Source organism: Colius striatus, chromosome 5, assembly GCF_028858725.1.
Source record: "Colius striatus isolate bColStr4 chromosome 5, bColStr4.1.hap1, whole genome shotgun sequence".
Lineage (NCBI taxonomy): Eukaryota > Metazoa > Chordata > Aves > Coliiformes > Coliidae > Colius > Colius striatus.
Genome location: NC_084763.1, coordinates 43,331,537 through 43,351,792, shown reverse-complemented (window position 1 = coordinate 43,351,792; position 20,256 = coordinate 43,331,537). Strand labels below are relative to the sequence as shown.

Below are 20,256 nucleotides of genomic sequence, written 5' to 3'. Positions count from 1 at the left end.
ATCCCTTGGGCATCTATGGAATCAGAGGGGAAGAACTGCCATTATGGTGTTTTCATGCCCTGCAATAACAGAAATTTGGTGAAGTAGATAGAACAAGATAGAAGGGATATGAAGCAAAATTTAGAAATAAATACTTTCCTAATTCCAGTACTAATTATAAATTAATTTGGTTTTTCAATTAAATTAGTCAAGAAATGAATGTTTCAAGATAACTCAAGTTATATGGAGAGAGACTGAATTAGACTTCAAGACTCAATTGTGGAGCTCGTGTTTGACAACAAACACCATTCACTTGTGAAATGAGTAGAAGAATTTTCAGGGATGTCTTCAAAACATTATTTTAAGCTAAATTTTTGTTTCAGAATACAATAGATAATGTTATCTAAGTGTTTGTATTTCAGATGCTGAATAATGTGTTGTCAATAAATGATGTGGCCAGCATGGCAAGTTTGTTGGAGATTACTGTAATTCTCTGGAGAAGTATCTACAAAGCACTAGATCACAGTGAAGAGGCCAAAGATTATGCTGTCAGAAAATTTGCTTCTGTACTTCCTGAATATTTTAAAGTATTTAAGGTAAAGAAAGCCTAGATTTTCCTGTAAATGCTTACTATTTTCTTCAGATGCTTTCATGTGTTATGTCTTTTATCCGTGTGTATGGCATTAAGTCTTCTTTCTCATTGTTGCTGTGAACCATAAACAATAGCAGGTTTCTTGGAATTCCACAGCTAGGTCGAAGCTATTCTCCAATGCCCTAAATAGTCAGCATAGAAATTCTTCTGCAATAAATTACTCTCCTTGTAGTATTTTTGTAAGATTCAGTTCTTTTGAATTATTTTGGAACTTTTGGAAATGGGTAACTGAAAATGTGCCATTGCAGAATAAATTCTCGGTGTACATGAGACTCCAGATGTTTTTCTGTCTGCTCCCTGCCAAACTCTTCCACCACCAGCACTTCTTATTATGATCCAGCTGCTGGAAGAGACAGCTGAAGCTCCTTTTTTGCATTCTTGTGATTAGTTTCTGCTCATTTGATTCTACTTTCTAACAGTCTTTTGATGCATTTATGTATTGTTTGGGTTTGATATAAGCAACTAATGAAAATTACTCACTTTCATGTATTTACTCTCCTACTCTATTTAGTTGTTCTGATGTTATTCTTCAGGATGCTGTCTTTTGATAGTGGCTAATCATATCTGCTGCACCCTGAAGTGCATTTCCAGGGTTTATCTACTAGATGTCTAGTTTTTGTTCATGACTTTTATGCTGAAGTATGTGGTATACAGTATATAGGTGGCTGCCATGCTTAACAACGTTCAAGTTTTCTTTAGATAATCAGGGAGTGGAAATCAATTCATTGCTACATAATATTCTGCAGCACAGATATACCAAATGCTCTCTCTACCCTGTGAGCATTTGGAAGTTGTCAAAGACATTCCAAATCTTTTTTGGTAGAAGGTGTAACATCCCTCCTGAAAGGTTCTCATGAGCAGACAAGATAGCCAGCTTTAGCAAGCAACCTCTTTGACTTTGATATTCTTATAGTGAGTAAGCAGCTTGGATTTGAAAAGACCTGTCATCAGAGGCTTAGTTTCTAAAAGACTGTGGATTAAAGCAACAAATCTCTTCTCTGAAAAGCTACAAAAATATTTTTAAATGTTCTCTTAGAAATCATCTGTAAAAGTTTTAGATCTTCAAATGTCTAAGTAGGTAATAATTTCATTTGATTCTATTTGTGAAGGTTGGACATACAGATGTATTGTTTTTGAAGCGTTTTTTACATAGATTGGTTTCTATATAACGCAGGCAAGACTATGTTGTGGTCTAGATCTTATATTATTATGTGCTGTAATGACTTATAGCTCATTTTACATTTCCATAGTTATATAAGCACCCTGTCCTTCAGAGTAATTTTACAAATTTCTGATATGAATAACTATTCATGAAGGCACTACTTACTTGAGAGTTAGATGGTGTCATGATTGTGCAATCAAATATTAGCCACTGCTAGGAAAAAAGTAAGCTAAAGCTTGTTATTTCTTCTGCAATGATTATTAGTCTAATGGGGCCATAATTATTCATAGTAGTTGTTCTGACAGTTTGTCAGAAAGCTGACTAATAATTGATAATTGATTTCTGGGAATAGGAATCAGAAGTTTCAGATTGCAAGCCACATGTTGTTATGAGATTCTTTCAGTTTCATTTCTACTGAAAAAAGGGAAATCCTTGAGATTATTGAATCTTACTTTTTCAGTACTATCTTCAGTTTTGTGTGCATGTGTGTACCTGTACATGTACCTCACATAGTATACTTTTTTTATCCGAGGATGAGCGTTGCACGACTCCATTGGTTATTCTGGCATCCTTTATGCCCCCTGCTGCTATTCCTACATTCAGGTACGATTTTTAAATCCAAACTATGAATGACAGGAAATCTTTTGTTGACTGTATTTGTTAATTTTTCACAACTTGATGTGTTAAATTCCTGTTTGGTTATATTTATCCACTAAACAATTTTGGTAAAGCCATTGGTGAATCTTTTGGTGTTCTACTGATTGAATTATTTCTGCACTCATGGATATAAAGCATCTCTGTTTATTTATTTTCTCTTAAGCTGTGGTGTGATCTCCAGACTCAGAAATATCGACAATGGAGCTGACCAAAGAAAATACTCTACCCTGATAGACTGCATGTGTCGCTGGGGTCAAGTGGGACATATTTTGGAGTTAGTCTGTGACTGGTTGTCTGACACACTGAACCCAAGAAAGGTGTGCATATACATACAGCAAACAATTAAGAAATTGATACATTGCATAAATCATGCTTTTTTTTTTTTAATGGAAGAAGCCTCTTTAATGCCATGTTATTCTGCTTTGAAATTAGTTGTAAACTAAAATACTAACAGTATTGTACTGGTTTTGTGCTTTCCTCTTATATAGAGTATTAAAACATCTGAACGTCGAGTACGGATCCATGTAACACAGGAATCAAAGCCAGAATTAGCAGTTGATTACATTGAATATTTATTGACTCATCCTGTTAATCGTGGTTGCCTACTCTCTGTTCCTGAAAAGAAACTGAAGAAACTTTTGAAAATTCTCAGCACAGCAAAGGTGTAGTGTTCTCCTTACTGTAAACAGGGCTTATAAACGGGTGCTTAGCATCATAAATGACCTGAGTCAAATTAAAGGCCTGCGAGAATAAATAAATAAGATTCATGATCCTTTCTTCAACTGTAAAAAGATTTCCCTTTTGATTTGTACTTCAAATATTCTGAACTAGAAATATAGTTCAGAATTGTTTACAGATGGCAGATTTTAGTCTGCTGGTCACTTTTAGGTGTCTCAATTTTTTTGTGATCTCATGTTAGAGATTTTTAAGGGACCTGACTTTTGGAATATACATGTAAGGAATAGTCTGAAAATCAGTTATGGCATTGCAAAATGAAAATAATTGGAAGTATGTCTGTTGGGTTTTTTTTTACTTCTGGGAAATTTTTTTTGTGGGTTGTTAATTTTATGTCTTTTGATTAAACCTGATGAGAAAAGGAACATTTGAAATGATTTTCTGTAAAATATAAATGTAAATATTGCTATTTCAGGAGGTTCTTGGCTCAATTCTGAAAGCAACTGATGCAGGTTCTGGAAGGTGCAGTCAAGCAATTGGCCTAAGAGCCTTTAGCCTCTTCTGTAGGCTGAGCATTCATCTTCAGAACAAGGTATGGTTATACCTTTTCAGTATAGGCTGGAGATACAGCTCACAATATAAAGAAATTCCAAAAGAATTTGGATGGACAATTGGTACACCTTTATTTTTTTTTTTTTTTTTCAGTCTTCTGAAGAAGGAAAAGAAGAGGATCACCTCCTGCTTCTGAGGGAGACAGGTGCTTGGATAGAAAGTCAAGTTCTACCTTTTATACTAGCAAGTGATCAAGAGGATGGGATTTCAAAACACAGCAGTGTTTCTGAGTTAATTATCCAGGTTAGAGGTCTCTAATATCATAAATCAAACAGCTGCCAATCTGAAAAGCCGAGTGTGTAGGAATCATACACTGAAAAACAGTGTAGTGCAGCTTTTGGAGCCCAGCAAGTGAAGGAGCTAATGAAACACAGTCCCAATTGTTCTAAGGTTACAGTTTTGTGCTTTGGCTATTCCTTTGACTGCTTAAAATCACACACTTTAAAAAAAAAAAAAGCTTTGAGTTTAGCTATAACTTTTATCTTTTATAAATGTAAAAATACATAAATATAATTGCCTGTAGCCGAGCAATTAGATCAAGTAGCTGGAGTCAACCCTACCTTGTTCTCATGTGGACATTTTTCACCTACCAGTGCATAATATGCTCATCATATCTGTTGAAGTGAGATTGGAACATGTTTTATGTCTCACACTTGTGAAAATGCTCACTTAAGAAATTTCTAGCACAGCAGGCAATGTAACCTTGGTGTCCCAAATTTTAGGTTTCTAACAAGTAATTCTTGTCCACAGTCTGTCGTTCCCTGTATTAAATAAAGATAATGTTTACGCTGTGTTATGAAAAGTACATTAAAACAGTTAAGACTGTCTCTGAATCTCAGTTCTAAGAAGAAGAAAATTAGTTGCTGAAAACAAGAGTATAGTATGGTAGAGTGGCACTTAATATTCTGTTGTTCTCACAGCATAGAAATTCTTGGAAATGACAGAATTGCTGAAGCTGCGTACATCGTGTTGAATGCACAATAGACGATGACTTAGAGAACCAGGAAGGTGGTGTGATTATGAGAGAGGTTTTAGATCTAATCATGTTTGTTTGTTTACTTGCTTGCTTCCTTCCATTCTTTCCTTCCTGCTTTCCCAAAAGAAATAGGTAAAATTATACCATGAGGAATTCAATATGCTTCATTCTAGTGCCGAGTCCCATAGAGAGGTGGAGTGTGAGTTACCTGTGAATTTAATAATGAGAAGGTCAGTCCTGTAGCAAATTTCACTGCTGCAGCCAAATGGCCTTTTGAAAAGTATAAACAGATAGTTAACTGCCTTCGAGAAATTGTGTTTACTGGAGGAAAGAGCAATGGAAGCATTTGGAGGAGAAATGTTTGGAACTGCTTTTCAAAGGCTGAGAATTGAGGCACTCCAAGTAGATGCACCAGATCTCAGGACAACTTGACTAAGATTTTGTGGTTTGACTAGTTTTAGGTTTTACTGAACAGTTACTTTATATGCATTTTGTTTCTCATATACTTTTTGCATCTCTTTTTTTTTTTTTAGGCCTACCTGACAGTATGTAAAGATGTCATAATGGTTGGCCTTGGAAATCTCACGTTTCAGTCACACCTTTTAGACATGATTCTTCCGGTTATACAAACAGGTATGAGATTTTGTGTTAACAGCAACATCACCATATACACTTAGCTGACTTCTCTTATATTAACAGAACTGTTGCTTTTAGCATTTTGGAGTCTGTTTCTCAAAAAATGGTGTTTCCTCCTTGCTCTTAGATTCCAGTTACTACTATCTAATTTGCAGGGGTGGGATGTACACACACCTATATAAATAATATATAAATGTACACACACACACATATATATATAAGGACTTTTTAACACATGTAGAAAGTGATGTTTGTCTTTGAGATGTGTGTGTATATATATCTATGTATATCTCAGGATGCCTTAGGAGATAAAACTGTAGCACTATTTAAATTTGTCTTTTTAAAGTTTTGTTTACAGTACAGACAGAATCACAGCTCAGTTCCTGAGGAAATCTGCAATTTTAATCCCTGTATTTCAAGGATTGGAAAGAGCACTGGACTTATACTTAAGTTATTGATTGAGCTGCATCAAAATTTCAGCTAAGGATGCTCAGAAACTAAATATATTGTCTAAACTTGTAAACTATAACTATTTAGGGTATATAGCTGAGTTTCATTCAAAGCTTGTTCCTGAAGTGTATTTTATTATAATTTTTATATCATGTTGTTTATCTCTTTTTCTAGAGAGAGGTGGCTTTTGTGCTCCAATCTTACTCTACACTCTAAAAGAAATTATTGAGGCTTCTTTAACTCAGAATCCTGAGGCAGATGAAATGGCAAATCTTTTCCACACCATACAGACCATTTTCCAGAAAGTTTTAGAATGTGTGGCTCATGGGCTGAAGAAACAGCAGGAAAAAGGGATTCAGGTATCATATTACAGTTGAAATTGCTACTTAATGAATAGATGAATCCATACTTTCTATGCACTCTGACACTTTGAGGTTGTTAGTCGAGTTGACGTCTGATTAAATTTTCAGTTAAATTTTCTAAGTTTTCTTATTACTAATTTTTTTCTAATCCATTGTTAGTTTCATCATGATGGAAAAAATAGTAAAAAACAATGCGTTCTATTACCAATGATCCTGAACCGCGTCAGTCATACGATCATAGAATGATAGGGGTTGGAAGGGACCTTTAGAGATCATGTAGTCCAACCTCCCTGTAGAAGCAGGTTCACCTAGATCAAGTCGCATAGGAACATGTCCAGGCCAATCTTGAAGACCTCCAAGGAAGGAGATTCCACAACCCCTCTGGGCAGCCTGTTACAGTCCTCATAGGCTATTAAAGTTATCTGCAATGAAATGAACTTTCTTAATCCAGAACAAATAATTTGATTGTATATGTTGTGAACTTGGGAAGCAGAAGAAATTGTCATTATTTTATTTATTTTTTTCAGCCTGATTTATGTCAGCTTTAAAATATGTATGATGTCATAAAGTTATTTGCAACCTCCCGTCTTCACAGGAAAGTTCACTTCTTGTATTAGCGAACTATTCTTGTAGTACTGAGATGGGTGGATCACTCAGGAAAATGTGATGGTCTGCTTTTCAGGATTTTTGAAAATCATGCAGTTCTTTTTTGTTACAATCCATATTTTGTTTGTTTCTCTCAAATTTATGAGAATTCCCAAAGCTGTTGCAGAGTCCCTCTCTGATCCCAGGTGGCTAGAATACCTCAGTTGCTTTCAAGGTGTGATCTGCACTTCTTCACAGAGACGCTTGCTGAAATATTTTAATTATCCTCATGCAATCTGAAAACAATGATGTGTTTTTCTTTGGTTTTAGTTGATTCGCTCTATTCAAATACCTCTTGGAGAATTCATACATGCAGTCCAGTGCTGGCATTCATGTTGCCCAGCAGTTCACCAAGGTGTGCTCTCTACTCTCCTGGCTGCAATAGTAGCTGAAATAAATTACATGTTGCAGAAGGTAAGGTTAATGCTGACTTGGTTTTGTTGTTTTTTTTTTTTAACACTTACTGCTTTTTAAACGCTATGTTGGAACTACAGAGCTATATTCAGAAAGTGTGACTGTTAAACTGCAGGTGAAGATTTTGTGTGTGGTGACATGGAATGAACAGGGAAGTTTGTCACAATTTCACATCATGGCACATCTCTCAGGTTTATGAATACAGCCATATAAGAACAGACGTGGCCTGACACTTATTTGACTATTTGCCTCTGATACAAGAATATAGACACAGGCAGTGTTGGAGGTTACTGATGTGGTGTTTGAGGTATTCTCTCTGGAGTTTTTTGTACAGAGAAGGAGTTACTGTTCTTCACAGCAGTCCCTACGGTGCTGTGGTTTGCATTAGTGGCTAGAACACTGTTGAGGACACACAGTTTTGGCTGTCACTGAACAGTGCTTGCAGAGTGTAAAAACTTTCTCTTTTCCTTTCATCCCTGCACTAAAAAAACATGTAAGTAATCTTCAGATGGGCAAGGTGTTGAGAGGGGACACAGCCCAGGCAGTTCACCCAAAGTGACCAAAGGCACGTTCCATACCATACAATGTTGTGCTCAGCAATAAAATTCTGCACACAGAAAGGAGGAGAAAGGGCTCACTTGAGCTCACCGGCACTGGGAACTTAAGTAAACCACTAATTTCTGAAAGATTCCTGTTCCTGGATTTGACCCTTAAGGTTCTGTAATCCTGTTCCAAAGCAGGCAGATCTCTTGCTTGGCACCGATCACGTGGGCATTTTCTGCTTCCATATACATCCATTTCTTATACAGCATCCATCTTTTTGATTCCTCTGGTTTTTGCCCAGTGGATTTCCAAATTTGCTATCTGAGTTTCTTTGGAAAGTAAAGAAAGAAGCTCAAATACTAGAAAGAATATATAGACAGAGGTTATTGTATGTGTTAAAAGTCCAAAGAACTGTGACTTGTCCTTGAAGGACAGAGGTAATATTTTCAATGCATGTTCCTAAGCGTGCTCTGAAAACTAGCAAAGAAGAGCAGAGGTTCTTTAGCAGAGGCTGTCGTTGCTAGGTATGTCAGAAATACAGCAATGAATGCTTGCCAGAAAGTACTGAGGACAATACATCTGCTTCTAAGATTGTGTGTTACAAAAGGAACTGATGGAGCAGTGGCACAGAGGGGTTGTGGAGGCTCCTTCCTTGGAAGTATTCAAGACCCACCTGGACATGTTCCTATGCAACCTGATCTAGGTGAACCTGCTTCTGCAGGGGGGTTGCACTAGATGGTCTCTAAAGGTCCCTTCCAACCCCACCATTCTGTGATTCTGTGTGAATACTAGAAATTTACCTGCAAATACTGATGTATCAGCTGAGGGGCAGTGGGCTGAGGGCATGCTCTTGACAAATACTGCAGAGTAAAAATTTCCGATCTTGAATGATACTGCAGATTCATGCTCAGATTTTGAATGTTCATTGCAGCAAGTCATCCAAGTTGGGGTTTTCTCTGCCCCCAGGTTTTTGTACTAGTAAATAAAAATTCAATTCTAACTACTTGTCCTGCTATTCAGAACCTCCTACCAAAAAGAGCTGACACGGGGAATTGGGAAATCGCTGTTACTTCAGCTATTTTTAGACATTATGTAGCACACTTAAACTTGGAGACAGCAGGGATGCTCACATTTGTATTTAGTCAGCCTGTGTCTTTATAAATAGTGGCCAACAGTGTAGTTATGTGAAACTTCTATTCAGAACAAATGTCAAGGATATTTGCCTTGATACATTTATTGTTTATTTTAGTTTTAGCCTTTCTAATTTGTTTGTTTATTTGGACACAATGCAATTGAATTAAGGCTACTTAAAGAACACACTTGGTTGTTTCTTCTAATTAGGTAAGATTAGGTCTTGGTTAGCATGATTATTGAAATACAGATCCACTCGGATGTTTTTTGCATTTGTATATTTCTTGATCTACAACAGTTGTTGATGATTTTCTCTTTTTAGGCTTCCAGTGAAAAAGACTTAACTATACCGAAGACTATTTCAGACCTTCCTCCTCTTTCAAGCAGTTTAATGGCCATAATAATGAAGTCATTTACTGTTGTCAGGTAAATGTTTCTATGTTAATTTATCCGTGGTTCTTGGTAATGTAGAACAGTTGATAGATTTTTAATAAGCTTTGAATTTCTAAATTCAGATAAATTTTGAGGAACTAGAAGATTACTAAATTTACCTGCAATACTTTATAATCTCTTTCTCTTGACGTATTGTTTATAGGTATTGATTGGAGGGGTTGGTTTCATTTTTTTTAATTGCTTCTAAGTATTCTTCTTGTTTACAGGACTATTCATCTAAATGAGTACTTTAACCATACTTCTGGGCTCACTCTGTTCATAGGATACTTACAATCATTAGTCATCTCAAAATAGAGGTATTTAGATGAGATAAAACGTTTACCAGAAATAGCATCAATCCTTTAATTGACTGTCTGCAATGAAGTGACAAATGTACCATAGCTTTGTTAAAATCACAACATTCAAAATAGTTTTAAAGTGTCTGAGTCCTAAATGCCTCCAAAAGTAGGGCTATGTCATTATTTTTTAAGACTTAAACTGTTTATTTGCTATATTTAGTGAGTACCCTGCATATCTTCTAAAATTGTTACAAATAAATTTCATTTTGCTTAGTTTGCTCATATTAAATTTTTCATTTATGTGACTACATACACCAGGAAATGCTCAAGGGGCTAATGTGCATTCCTCAGGAGTCCTATTACTCTCAATGACTTGCCACACGTAACTCCTGTACTTAAGTTCCTCATCTGACAGGCATTGAATATCCATGTCTCTGCTGTCTTGGTTGTTTTTTTTCTTCCTAATCTTCCTCCATTTCTAGTTGAACAAAGGGCTCCGAAGAGACCAGCAATAGGTTTTGTAATCCTAATTTTGTTCTTCAGTGAGGCAACAGCTGTCCATCAAGGTGCTGTCTTTCAGTGAAACACAATTATTTTGCACACTTCTTATGAAAGGAGATGCAGAATTTCCATGAATTCTTCTGAATTTTTTTTCTTGTAGTGGTCAAAGTCAATCTTGTCCATTCTTCCAGAGCACCAGATTGTTCCTATGAGTACTTTGATAAACATCTATATCCATCTTTTAGTATTTATTTTTATGGTGCAAAGAAGATGTAAGTCAGGAGATAATTACATCTGCTTCCACTAATGCCTCAGGACTGAGACAACTTTTAAGGCTGTTTTCTTATACTGGTCTGTATTGATAGACCACAATCGGAGTCCAGTAGTAAATCCCTTAATCTCTCAGAAATCATTTTTCCTTTGACATTACAGAATCTGATGCGAGCTTCTGTTCTGTGAACACACAATCATATGGCATCAAGTTCTGCAGCATCTATTATGTTTTCAGTTACTAATTAGTCAATCTTTAACACTGAATTTCAGTGATAATGATGAGTGACTTGGACAATGAATTCCTTTACTGGGGAACTATCTGCATAGGAACCAAATATTTCTCTCCCTTACTTAAATGTATTTGTACATAGCTTATTGTTCTGTTCTGTTTTGTCTTTGCCTGACAGGCTCATGTGACCCTTATGAGAGGGAGCTGCAGTGAGACTTTTTACAAGTTAATAAAATGAGTATTTGTTCATGTAACCGAAGTGGACTAATCTGACAAAAAAAATCTTCTGTGATAACAGTAAAGTGAAAGCAGATCAGAAGACTGTCAGTTAGCAATTTAAGAGCAATATGAAATGGAGGCAATATTTGGTCAGATTAGTCCACAATGATACAATAAAACTAATGCAATGCATGAGCAATTCATAATACTTATTTCAAAACCTAAAGAGGTTTCACCTTTCTCAGCTCTTTGAAGCAATATTTGAACATATTTACAGAAACACTAGTGGAGGTCGGTTCCTCTCTTCCCTGTATATTTCATTTTGATATCTTAGCACAATAAAAGCCTGAAGAACAAATGAAGTCAGAACTGGATATTTGTAGTGTTCGGTTTTGGTAACAGATAATATTACCACAGGTATTTTTAAATATTTTAGGGAATATTATTGTAACATCTGTTGCTCTTACTTTTACCTTCTGTCCTTTAAAAAGCATTTCATTTTGTGCTCTAAGGCGTAGGACGATTACAGATCTTGTCCTTCTCCTGCTTTATCTCTCTTATTCTTTTATTTTTCTCTGGTTTTGAGAATTGTTTCTGAGTTAAATTCATTATTTTTACCATAGATACTATTACGATCATTTAGTGGTTTCATTCTGTGCTGTTGCCTTATTTCATATTGCAGTTTAGTTTGGGTGCTAAACCTCTTTCTTGACTCCCTTGTTTCAATTCTCTTGACTTGATGTCTGTCTCAAAACACCTCTGATGTTTGCTGCTAATACTATCATCTCTTGCTAGAAATGAGTCTCTTAAGATACATCTGAAGTTAGTATTTATCTCAGACTTTACAATGAAAAGCTGTTTTGATTTCATTGGTCTGTCCATACTGGCAATAGCTAAGTGCAGTTTGGAAGCGTTTCAGGGCTGTGGTTAGTTATAAATGTTCTTCTTTTTCTGTAATTGGAAGACTGGTTTAATTTTTGAGATACACATTTTAGACAAAAGGGTTAATTAAACTCCAGTTTCTAATCAGGCTAGAAGTAGTAATAGTTTTAAGGGCATGAATAGTTACGAACATTGCAGTCACATATTGTATGTTTTAAAACTTCAGTAGGATGTAGAAACTTCAATATAAATTATGTGAGTTAAATTCTAGTAGAACCAACAGCTTTTTCATGGATCAACTTTCCCAAAACAGTCCATGAGCTCTTCATTTCTCTTAACAGCTACTTATTCTGTGTACAAACTTTATTTTCTTCCCAAGCAATCTACCACTCTGCTAACTTGGAGATATTCTCAGTTCCAGAAGCAGCATTACCCAATAACCACTGTTTTGTCCTGCCTGGTATCTCTGAAGCTATGGTGGCAGAGTAGTGTGATAACAAACTTGTTCTGTTTAGTTTTATTTCAAAAGAAATATGATTTATCATGTATTTTTCCTTATGCTTCATTTTTTCCTTAGGTCACTTTTACAGGAATTAATGGAATGCCTTCTCTCTGAGGAAATTGAAGGGGTTTTTAGTCTCACAGCTACTGTCTGCATTGTAAATATAATTAAAGGTCAGACAAACCATTTTTTGTCCATTTTTTTTCTTTTTATGAGCTAAATCTTGAAAGCTGAGTTTGTATATACTTCAACAGGAGCTTTTCCTCATCTTGTTAAATTACCATTTTTCAACAGGATTTAAGGTTATATCGCTTAGAAATTATGTTGTTAAGCTTTGAACTTTCAATCCGTTTGTAGTGAGTTTAAAAATACCACTTTCTGCTAACTCACAGAGTTCATCTTTATGGTCTCTTTGCTGAAATACACAGTAATTAATCCAGGACAGTGAAAATCTAGTTTAATCTTTCATTGAATCATATTTTACGTTTAAAATAATCAGTGAAAATATGCAGGGGTGGGGTTCTTTTGAGAAATCATTATTTTTGTCCAACTTTTCAATCTTATTTCAAATAGGTAAGCACAGAAGCTCTCTTCTAAAGGATGTTGCACCTGCCATTCAAAGGAAACTGATAACATGCAGGGATGCTGCCACAGAAGATTCTAGCAGCACTAAAAGGTAAATGTGCAGTGGGAAATGAACACTAACCTGTCCTATGCCCTCTCTGTAATAAATGGCTGAAGTTTTTTGCTTACATTATACAATGAGAGCATTCAGAATGACTGCAAGGTTTAAAATGGTGGAGAGAAAGATGATGAGTATCGAGGCCAGCCCAGGGTTAAATTTCCTGCCCATACACTGGCTGTGATTGCAATCTTTATGTATTTAGTTGGCTTTTATGCATTTCATTCGAATGTGTTATGACTTGATCATGTATATTGCAGGATTCAGTTCCAAGCAAGTATTCTATTTGCTATTTCTTATTCCTAAGAAGATTTTACTCCCACGTTTTGGTATTAGGCATATGAATCCATACCTATGCAGAGGGTAAAAAGCCATTGTTATATTCAGATAAAGACCTTTCCACAAGTGATTTTATTCAGCTCTTTTGGGGGATTTCAGTGTCATATCTGGTTGACTTTAAGGTTATTTGGGCTAAGATTCTTGAAAGGGATTGTCTAGGTGTGATTTCTTTCACACCTGCCAAAGACAGTCCTGATGAATGCTTTCACCTTAAGCATCTCAAACTTGATTACATCTAAAAATTTGTTAACATTTGATTTCTGCCTAGTTATTGATCTGTCCCTGGAATTAGAGAACATGCAGATTAGACATCAGAACGCACAGACAAAGGGTGTGAAGGAAACTGACTATGGTTATGGACATTCATCCAAAGATACAAAGATAGTCTCACTGGCCAAAGGCATGTTGTTTTCCAGCCTCCTGGTGACCGACAGACGTAGAGCTTTGGCTGCTGTGCTGTGACTGAGTTGGTGTCGCACATTTAAAGGCAGTGCTAAAGTTGTGAGATGCTACTGTATGAGAAATAAGATGTTTTTCAAGGAGGCTACATGGGCAATATCCCTTTCCTGTTATACTTCAGATCCTTAGAGCTTGCACTTGAGTTGTATCAAGAAGGCAGACAGCCACGCTCAGTGTGCTGGCAGTCACTGTACAGTAAATATCCTTTTTGAATTGGGTCAGAAGTGCAGAAGGTAAATTGGATTTTTCCAGGGAAGAAAAAAAACGCCTGATGTTCAGGAGAACACACTAGAGAAGCTGTGCTGCTACTAACAAAACGTGCGTTGATTCATTGAAGTCTCCTCTTGTATCAGAGCCTAAAGGGTATTATGTAACTCTGTTTAAAGAGATACATAATCTTAAGAGCTAGACCAGAAAGCTTTATGAAATGTGAGTCGCTTCAGTTATGTGCCATCAAAAATGAAATTTATTTTTTTTAAAAAGGAGGAAAAAAAATCAAAACTCTTCAAAACTGTTCACTTCCATTTCCTGACTGACATAAGTAAATACAATACAGAATTTTTGCTGTCAAGACTTGGAGTGGTTTCCACAGAGGACATTGTGATCATGTAACATTAAATTGGTAACAAAATAACTCACCTTATTTTAAAAAAGTATATAAATCACTACATAATTGGATTTCTACAAGTCAGAGTGGCTCTGCTTCCTGGGTAGGTTTTTTTAATTACTTGTTCATCTATTAACGTATTTCTTTTGGTTGGATCCTAGCTTTGAAACAAAGTCAAACAAATAAACCCTTTTTTTTTCTCCATAAAATCATTTAATGTTGGGTTGCTAAGTGTTCTACGAGAGTATTTTAAAAAATAATAATGATGTGGAAAAGGACGGTGAGCAGCAGAGTATCATGATCCAGTTATACACTTCTTTTAATCAAGATGGTAGAAAAGCTGAGAAATTAAAACAAATCTTAACATGGTGAAATAAATATGCCCATTAAAATGAATAATTGCAGCCACTTGAGTGCACGACTGACTATAAATTTCAGTAAGAACACACGTAATTGCTTTATGAATCTGTATGATCATCTCTGCCCACTGAACAGGGACAAACCAAACTGGAAGTTGGGGCAGGTGAAGAGCATAAAATGCTACACAGCGTTTTAATTTTGTGATATATGAATGGCTACCTGTGTATAATACAAACCCAAGAGATAGTTGCAGGTAAAAGATTAGGAATGCAAGCATGATGATGCAAAGTATTTCTAACAAGAATCAGAAATGCAATATGATAAGAAAATTTAGAAGCACAGCTTTCCAGAATTTGAGAGGACTCTTATTTGTACAGGTATGTTGGGGGGGTAAAAGAATTAATGCCAAAAAAAGGTTAGGAGAAACTTCTGCAGTGACTAGGTTTTGCTTGATTAATTTACATCATATTTGCAATTTCTCAGACAGATAGAATGTCAGAGCAGGGTCTCTCATGTCTTCTGACCTGTCATTAGGTGCTCTGGTACTAGTGTGCTAATGTGTAACTAAAATGTGATTCCATACAGTCAGAAATGTGCTCTGTTGTTTGTAAACTGATGTACAATTCTCCTCTGCATACCCCCAAATTCTAGTTACAGTAGGCTGCAAGATGGATCTCTGGTCATTACTTTGAGCACAATCTTATAGCACAAGGTGCTGCACTGATGCATGCTGAAATATATTACTGGTTTTTTAACTCACACTGAATAGTAGTATTTCTTTTTGCTTCTGAATGCATTATCTCCTAAGCACTCCTCCAGAGGTTATTTTATTTAATTCCCAGGTATGCCAGGAAATTGTGACATTCTTTAATTTCCCAAGAGACTTGGCATTCTGTGCCAGCATCTTGAATTGAGACTTAGAAGCAATCTATTACATATTGGCAATGAAAGGAAACAGTAAAAGTGCTGTCTGGTGTAGTAATTAAAGTGCTACCTTAAACAAGGAATTGTTGCATTAATTCAGAAGCAAAATTTTCATTGTAATTTAGTTGTCCCTCTTCAGCTGAGTTAGCAGTTTAAGGTGGCCCTGTGGGTCTGTTATTTTAAAAATGCTGTTCAGTGCAGTTAAGAATTCTGGACAACATATTGTATATTGAGAGAATTTCCTCAAGAGTAATGGCACACATGGTGGTTTCATTTATAAAATGCAAATATTTATGCCTACAAAACAGTGTAGTAAGCTGTTAATGCAGTGATTTGGAGAAAAATGTGCCATGCTGTATAAAAGTGTGTTACAGAGTTAATACCTTTTACCTAATATCTGGTATTTCCTTCAATTAGCATTTTGATTTAAGGCTATTAGAAATTAAATTTAGCTAATGGCTGTGCTGAAAGATGTTTCTTTAGTATTAGCATTTAGCTAGCTTCCCAGGCTCTTTATTGCACACCCATTGCAGCTGTAAATAATGAGTCTTGAATTGTTTGGAAATACAGCTTTGTGCAGGATTTATCTGCCACCTGTCTAAACCTTCACTAGGAGGGTACCAATAAAACAGACTTACTGGGCTGCTGGGGACGCGTCCGGTCATCCTGAAGGATGGCTTCTTGTCCAGCATGCTGCAGGTACATGGTCCAGCCTACAGAGCTGTTCTTTTAGTAGCCTGAAATTGGAACAAAATATATACAAATTAGCATAATGTCTAAACCCACAGGACTTAACCAATTGTAGCAACTGTATAGTACCTTGTAACACTAGCTTATTTGGAGAGTTGAGCTCTATCGCGGCACAAAGGATATAGCACTGTACAGAGGATGTGAGGCACCCATGGCCATGGCGGCCTCAGTCCAGGGAGCTCCAACATCTAGTACAGTGCTGTGAAACCGCAGTGCTGCCTCTCGTGTTTCAGGTCTTGGTTTCCAACAACAAATGCCTGAACTCAGGAGAATTAATGACTGGCTAGCCTTGCATATTTGGGGCATCAATCTGACTATAATGATGGAGAGAAAAATGCTTGAGGAATACAGGTGACAGAATGAAGGGTAAGGTTCCTATTGGTTACCAGTGAAGTGCTGTTCTGACAGAAGACTAAAATGTCCATTTTTGTCTTTTGAGGATAGTTTAGAGCAGTGTTAGAAGAAATCGTGGGGGAATGCAACTGTGAAGGCTGGGTGAGTGACTATGTTGGGGAGTGCAAGAAAAAACAACTGGCCTGCCAAATGGACATTTCAGAGCTGACCTTTGAGATTGTTTAGGGGATAAGGTGGAACAGCAAAGAGTCAGAACTGGACTGAGATGGGTGTATGTGCAGCTGCAGGAAGCAGCTACAAGTAAGGATCAGACAAAAAGCTCAGGCTTGGAAACAAATTGCTACAGGCATGAAGGAAAATGATGAAGGAGGAGGGAGAAAGGATGAAAGAAAAAAACCAAAAAAGACAAGTGGCCTTATTGGTAAAGGATTTGAATATTTGTGTTTGAAAAAAGAGTAAAAATGCTGTGAAGAGAATGAGTGGTTCTTCAAATATATGATGAAACATTGGAAAGTGTGTTTGAATTGACAAAGTAATTTGAAGTGGCTTGCTGTAGATTACAGTGTAGCTAGAGATGGTCCGCAGAAAAATGGAAATGTTGAACGAAAACCCCCAGCTATTTCAAAAGCCATTTTGAAAGGCATATTTAATACCTAATATGGAATAACTGGTCAAAGAAATCTTGTAGTAGCTGTACTCTCAGAATCAAATAGTCAAGGACTGATTTAGCGTTTAGCATATCTAATCCTGTTGTGCATCGTTTTCTGCCATTTCAGAATCCTTTATGAGTCATCTCTGAAAACTTTGGATGAATTTTTGAATCCTTGATCACGCAGAAGCTTGAGTCGTGAAAATTATAGGAAGGAAGATCTATTGCTTTTTAAAACAAATTGTCCTGTAAACGTAATAATAAAGTTTGTTTTCTGTTATTCTGTACATTTAAAGCAGGAAAAATGTATAAAGTGTGTATAGAAATAATGAAATAGTAAGGATTTTCTCAACAGCTGTAAAGATGTTCTGTACAAAAATGTCTTGGGGGGGAATGTCTGTGTTTTAATAAAACAAATAATAATTGTATCTTAATTAAAATTGAGAGTAGCACCTAACCTCTATCCCTGAGAAGACTGTGGAGCATGTTCCTAGAGGTTGCAAAAACTAATTTCATATTGAGACCTTTGAAGGACAAAACAGTGCTTGAGACTAACCGTCATGAATTCAGCAGGGGCAAAGTGCCTGCCCAACCTGATTTCCTTCTCTTCTGTGGAAGAAGAGAAAGCAGAGAACACCATCTTTCCTGTCCTTACCAAAGACTTCTACACCGACTTGTACAATATTTATATGGCAAAGTCAGAGAGGTGGACTGGTGGGTGGGAAGTTGGCTGGACCATCAGACTTGAAGAAAAATGATGATGCAGCCAGACTGAAGGCTGGATGCTAGTGGCCTTGCTTAGGGCAAGTACTGTTACCAATGTTCTTAACATTTTAATGAAAAACTTGGGTGATGGGATGAAATACAGCCTCAGGTGGGTGCAGATGGCACCAACTTGCATCCCAACCAAGGGCTGGGGTTGTCCCATGCAATAGGAACATAGGATCAACACATCTCCTGAGGTTCAGCCAAGACACATTCTCTTCTACCCCTAAGACTGCTCCTGTACACCAGCACAGGCAAGTGTGGTACTGCTGTCTTCACCTACCTTCATGAGGATTAAGAGAAGACTTTCCTCAGAGGTAACAGATGAAGAGAACGTAAGGCAACAGAAGCAGCTTGCAGCATAAAAAAGTCTTGTTGGACATACAAAAACTATTCTGAGGGTGAATTCAAATAGGAAATAGAAGCAAACCAGGTTGCTCGGAAAGACCATGGAACATCTGTCATCAGACACATGCAGAACTTGATCATCGCATCAGGTTCACCCTGCTTGAGCCATGGATGGGACCAGATTATCGCCTGAGCTTCCTCCCAGCATGAATATTTGTGAAATTCAGTGACAAATGTACTGAAGGGGAAAGGCCTGAGCTATTAAACATGTACTTGATCAATACATAAGTTAAATTGGTTTATACTTAGCACTTTTTATAAATACAAATGATGCAGGTGGTGCAGATACGTAACCCTTATTTAAGTTTCCTTCATGCAACCAGGTCCTCTCCTAAGACTAGTAGAATGCTGATTACAGAACGGTGATTTTGGCTAAACTGTGCTATCTGTAAATCTCATGTGTAAGCTCATGGCCTGGCTTAGCACCACTCAGCCACTCACTTGCTCCCCTGTCCCTGGTGGGATGGGAGAAGGAGTGCAAGGGCAGAAGAGATGAGTGGGGTGAGGTAAGAAGAGTTTACTAATTAATTTTTTTATTAATGTAAGAGAAAAAAAAGAGGGAAAAGTAAACCCCAAAACAAACAAAACAAGTGATGTAAATGAAAGCAACTACTCAACACCAACTGTCTGATGCCCACCCTGCCCCTCATCTGTGCCCCGCCCCTACCTCCCTCCAGCTTTACGCACTGATCATTATGCCATATGGTCTGGGGTCAGTTGGGGTCAGCTGTCCTGACTCTGCCTCTCCCAACTCCACGTGCACCCCCAGCCCACTCACTGGTCGGTTGGGATGAGAGGCAGAAAAGGCCTTGACACTGTGTAAGCACTGCTCAGCAGTAATGAAAACATCCCTGCATTATCAACACTGTTTTCAGGAAAATACAATACATAGCTCTATACCAGCTACTGTGAAGAAAATTTAACTGTGTCCCAGCCAAAACAAGCCCAGTATGGCATGTTCTTGGCTGATTTAGAAGGAGATCTAATAGGAATCCCCAGAAAATTAATCCACCACAGACTAAAAGCAGCACACGGTGACCAGCTTCATCCTGGATATCAGAAAAACTAAGTGATGTGATTCACTGTATGTGTGTGCAAATGGCTTATGGAGCTCTGGAACGTTACTGACTGGCACTGAAACAGTAATTAACATATTTAGACTCGATCGCGATTTGTGCACAGTCCTTACCCCCATCTAGCTAAACAGGCATCTAATGTGCTGTTTTTCTATTGTAAGAGATGGTAAGATTTTCTTCTCTAGCATCTGCTGTCAAGTACAATGAACTACCTTTGTTCTGCTTTACATCAAGTTCATACTTGACCATAATGCATAAAACGTCCCTACTGCATAGAAGCTTATTTAGCTGGAATGTTGATATTGAAAAACAATCCAATTCTTACTAAACAATCATCACACTTTGCAACGAAGGAGTCAGAATGTGTATGGCTTCATGAATTCCACAACAGCAGGCTGACCAAAAAGACTAATGCTGCCCCAGCAGGTGTCTGTAGATCTGCTAGCTGTTTATCTATTGACATCTTTATAAAAATGGTGTTCTTTGGCCTTCATTCTTCCACACCTGTTAACAGGCAGGTGTTCCACTAATGACCTTTTAAATCATCTGATTATACAAATTACTTAATGAATATATGATTCACATGATTTTTTCTGCTTCTCGGTCTTTTAGTTTTTTCTCTTATTAGATTAGAAGAGAATCCAAATTTACT

The 20,256-nt window shown here is 37.0% G+C and overlaps 1 protein-coding gene across 1 annotated transcript in view; it reads left to right on the top strand.

The window, feature by feature from the left end:
* NCAPG2 (non-SMC condensin II complex subunit G2) overlaps positions 1 to 17,738 on the top strand; it is a 48,023-nt gene extending 30,285 nt beyond the window's left edge. The window contains exons 16-28 of the mRNA XM_061996753.1: positions 402 to 575; positions 2,326 to 2,396; positions 2,614 to 2,767; positions 2,939 to 3,112; positions 3,601 to 3,717; positions 3,831 to 3,980; positions 5,247 to 5,346; positions 5,974 to 6,158; positions 7,077 to 7,220; positions 9,217 to 9,320; positions 12,307 to 12,404; positions 12,805 to 12,907; positions 17,483 to 17,738. Coding sequence (XP_061852737.1) covers positions 402 to 575; positions 2,326 to 2,396; positions 2,614 to 2,767; positions 2,939 to 3,112; positions 3,601 to 3,717; positions 3,831 to 3,980; positions 5,247 to 5,346; positions 5,974 to 6,158; positions 7,077 to 7,220; positions 9,217 to 9,320; positions 12,307 to 12,404; positions 12,805 to 12,907; positions 17,483 to 17,534 — 1,626 coding nt within the window. The 3' untranslated portion in view covers positions 17,535 to 17,738. The remainder of the gene's footprint in view (positions 1 to 401; positions 576 to 2,325; positions 2,397 to 2,613; positions 2,768 to 2,938; positions 3,113 to 3,600; positions 3,718 to 3,830; positions 3,981 to 5,246; positions 5,347 to 5,973; positions 6,159 to 7,076; positions 7,221 to 9,216; positions 9,321 to 12,306; positions 12,405 to 12,804; positions 12,908 to 17,482) is intronic.
* Positions 17,739 to 20,256: the final 2,518 nt, after the last annotated feature.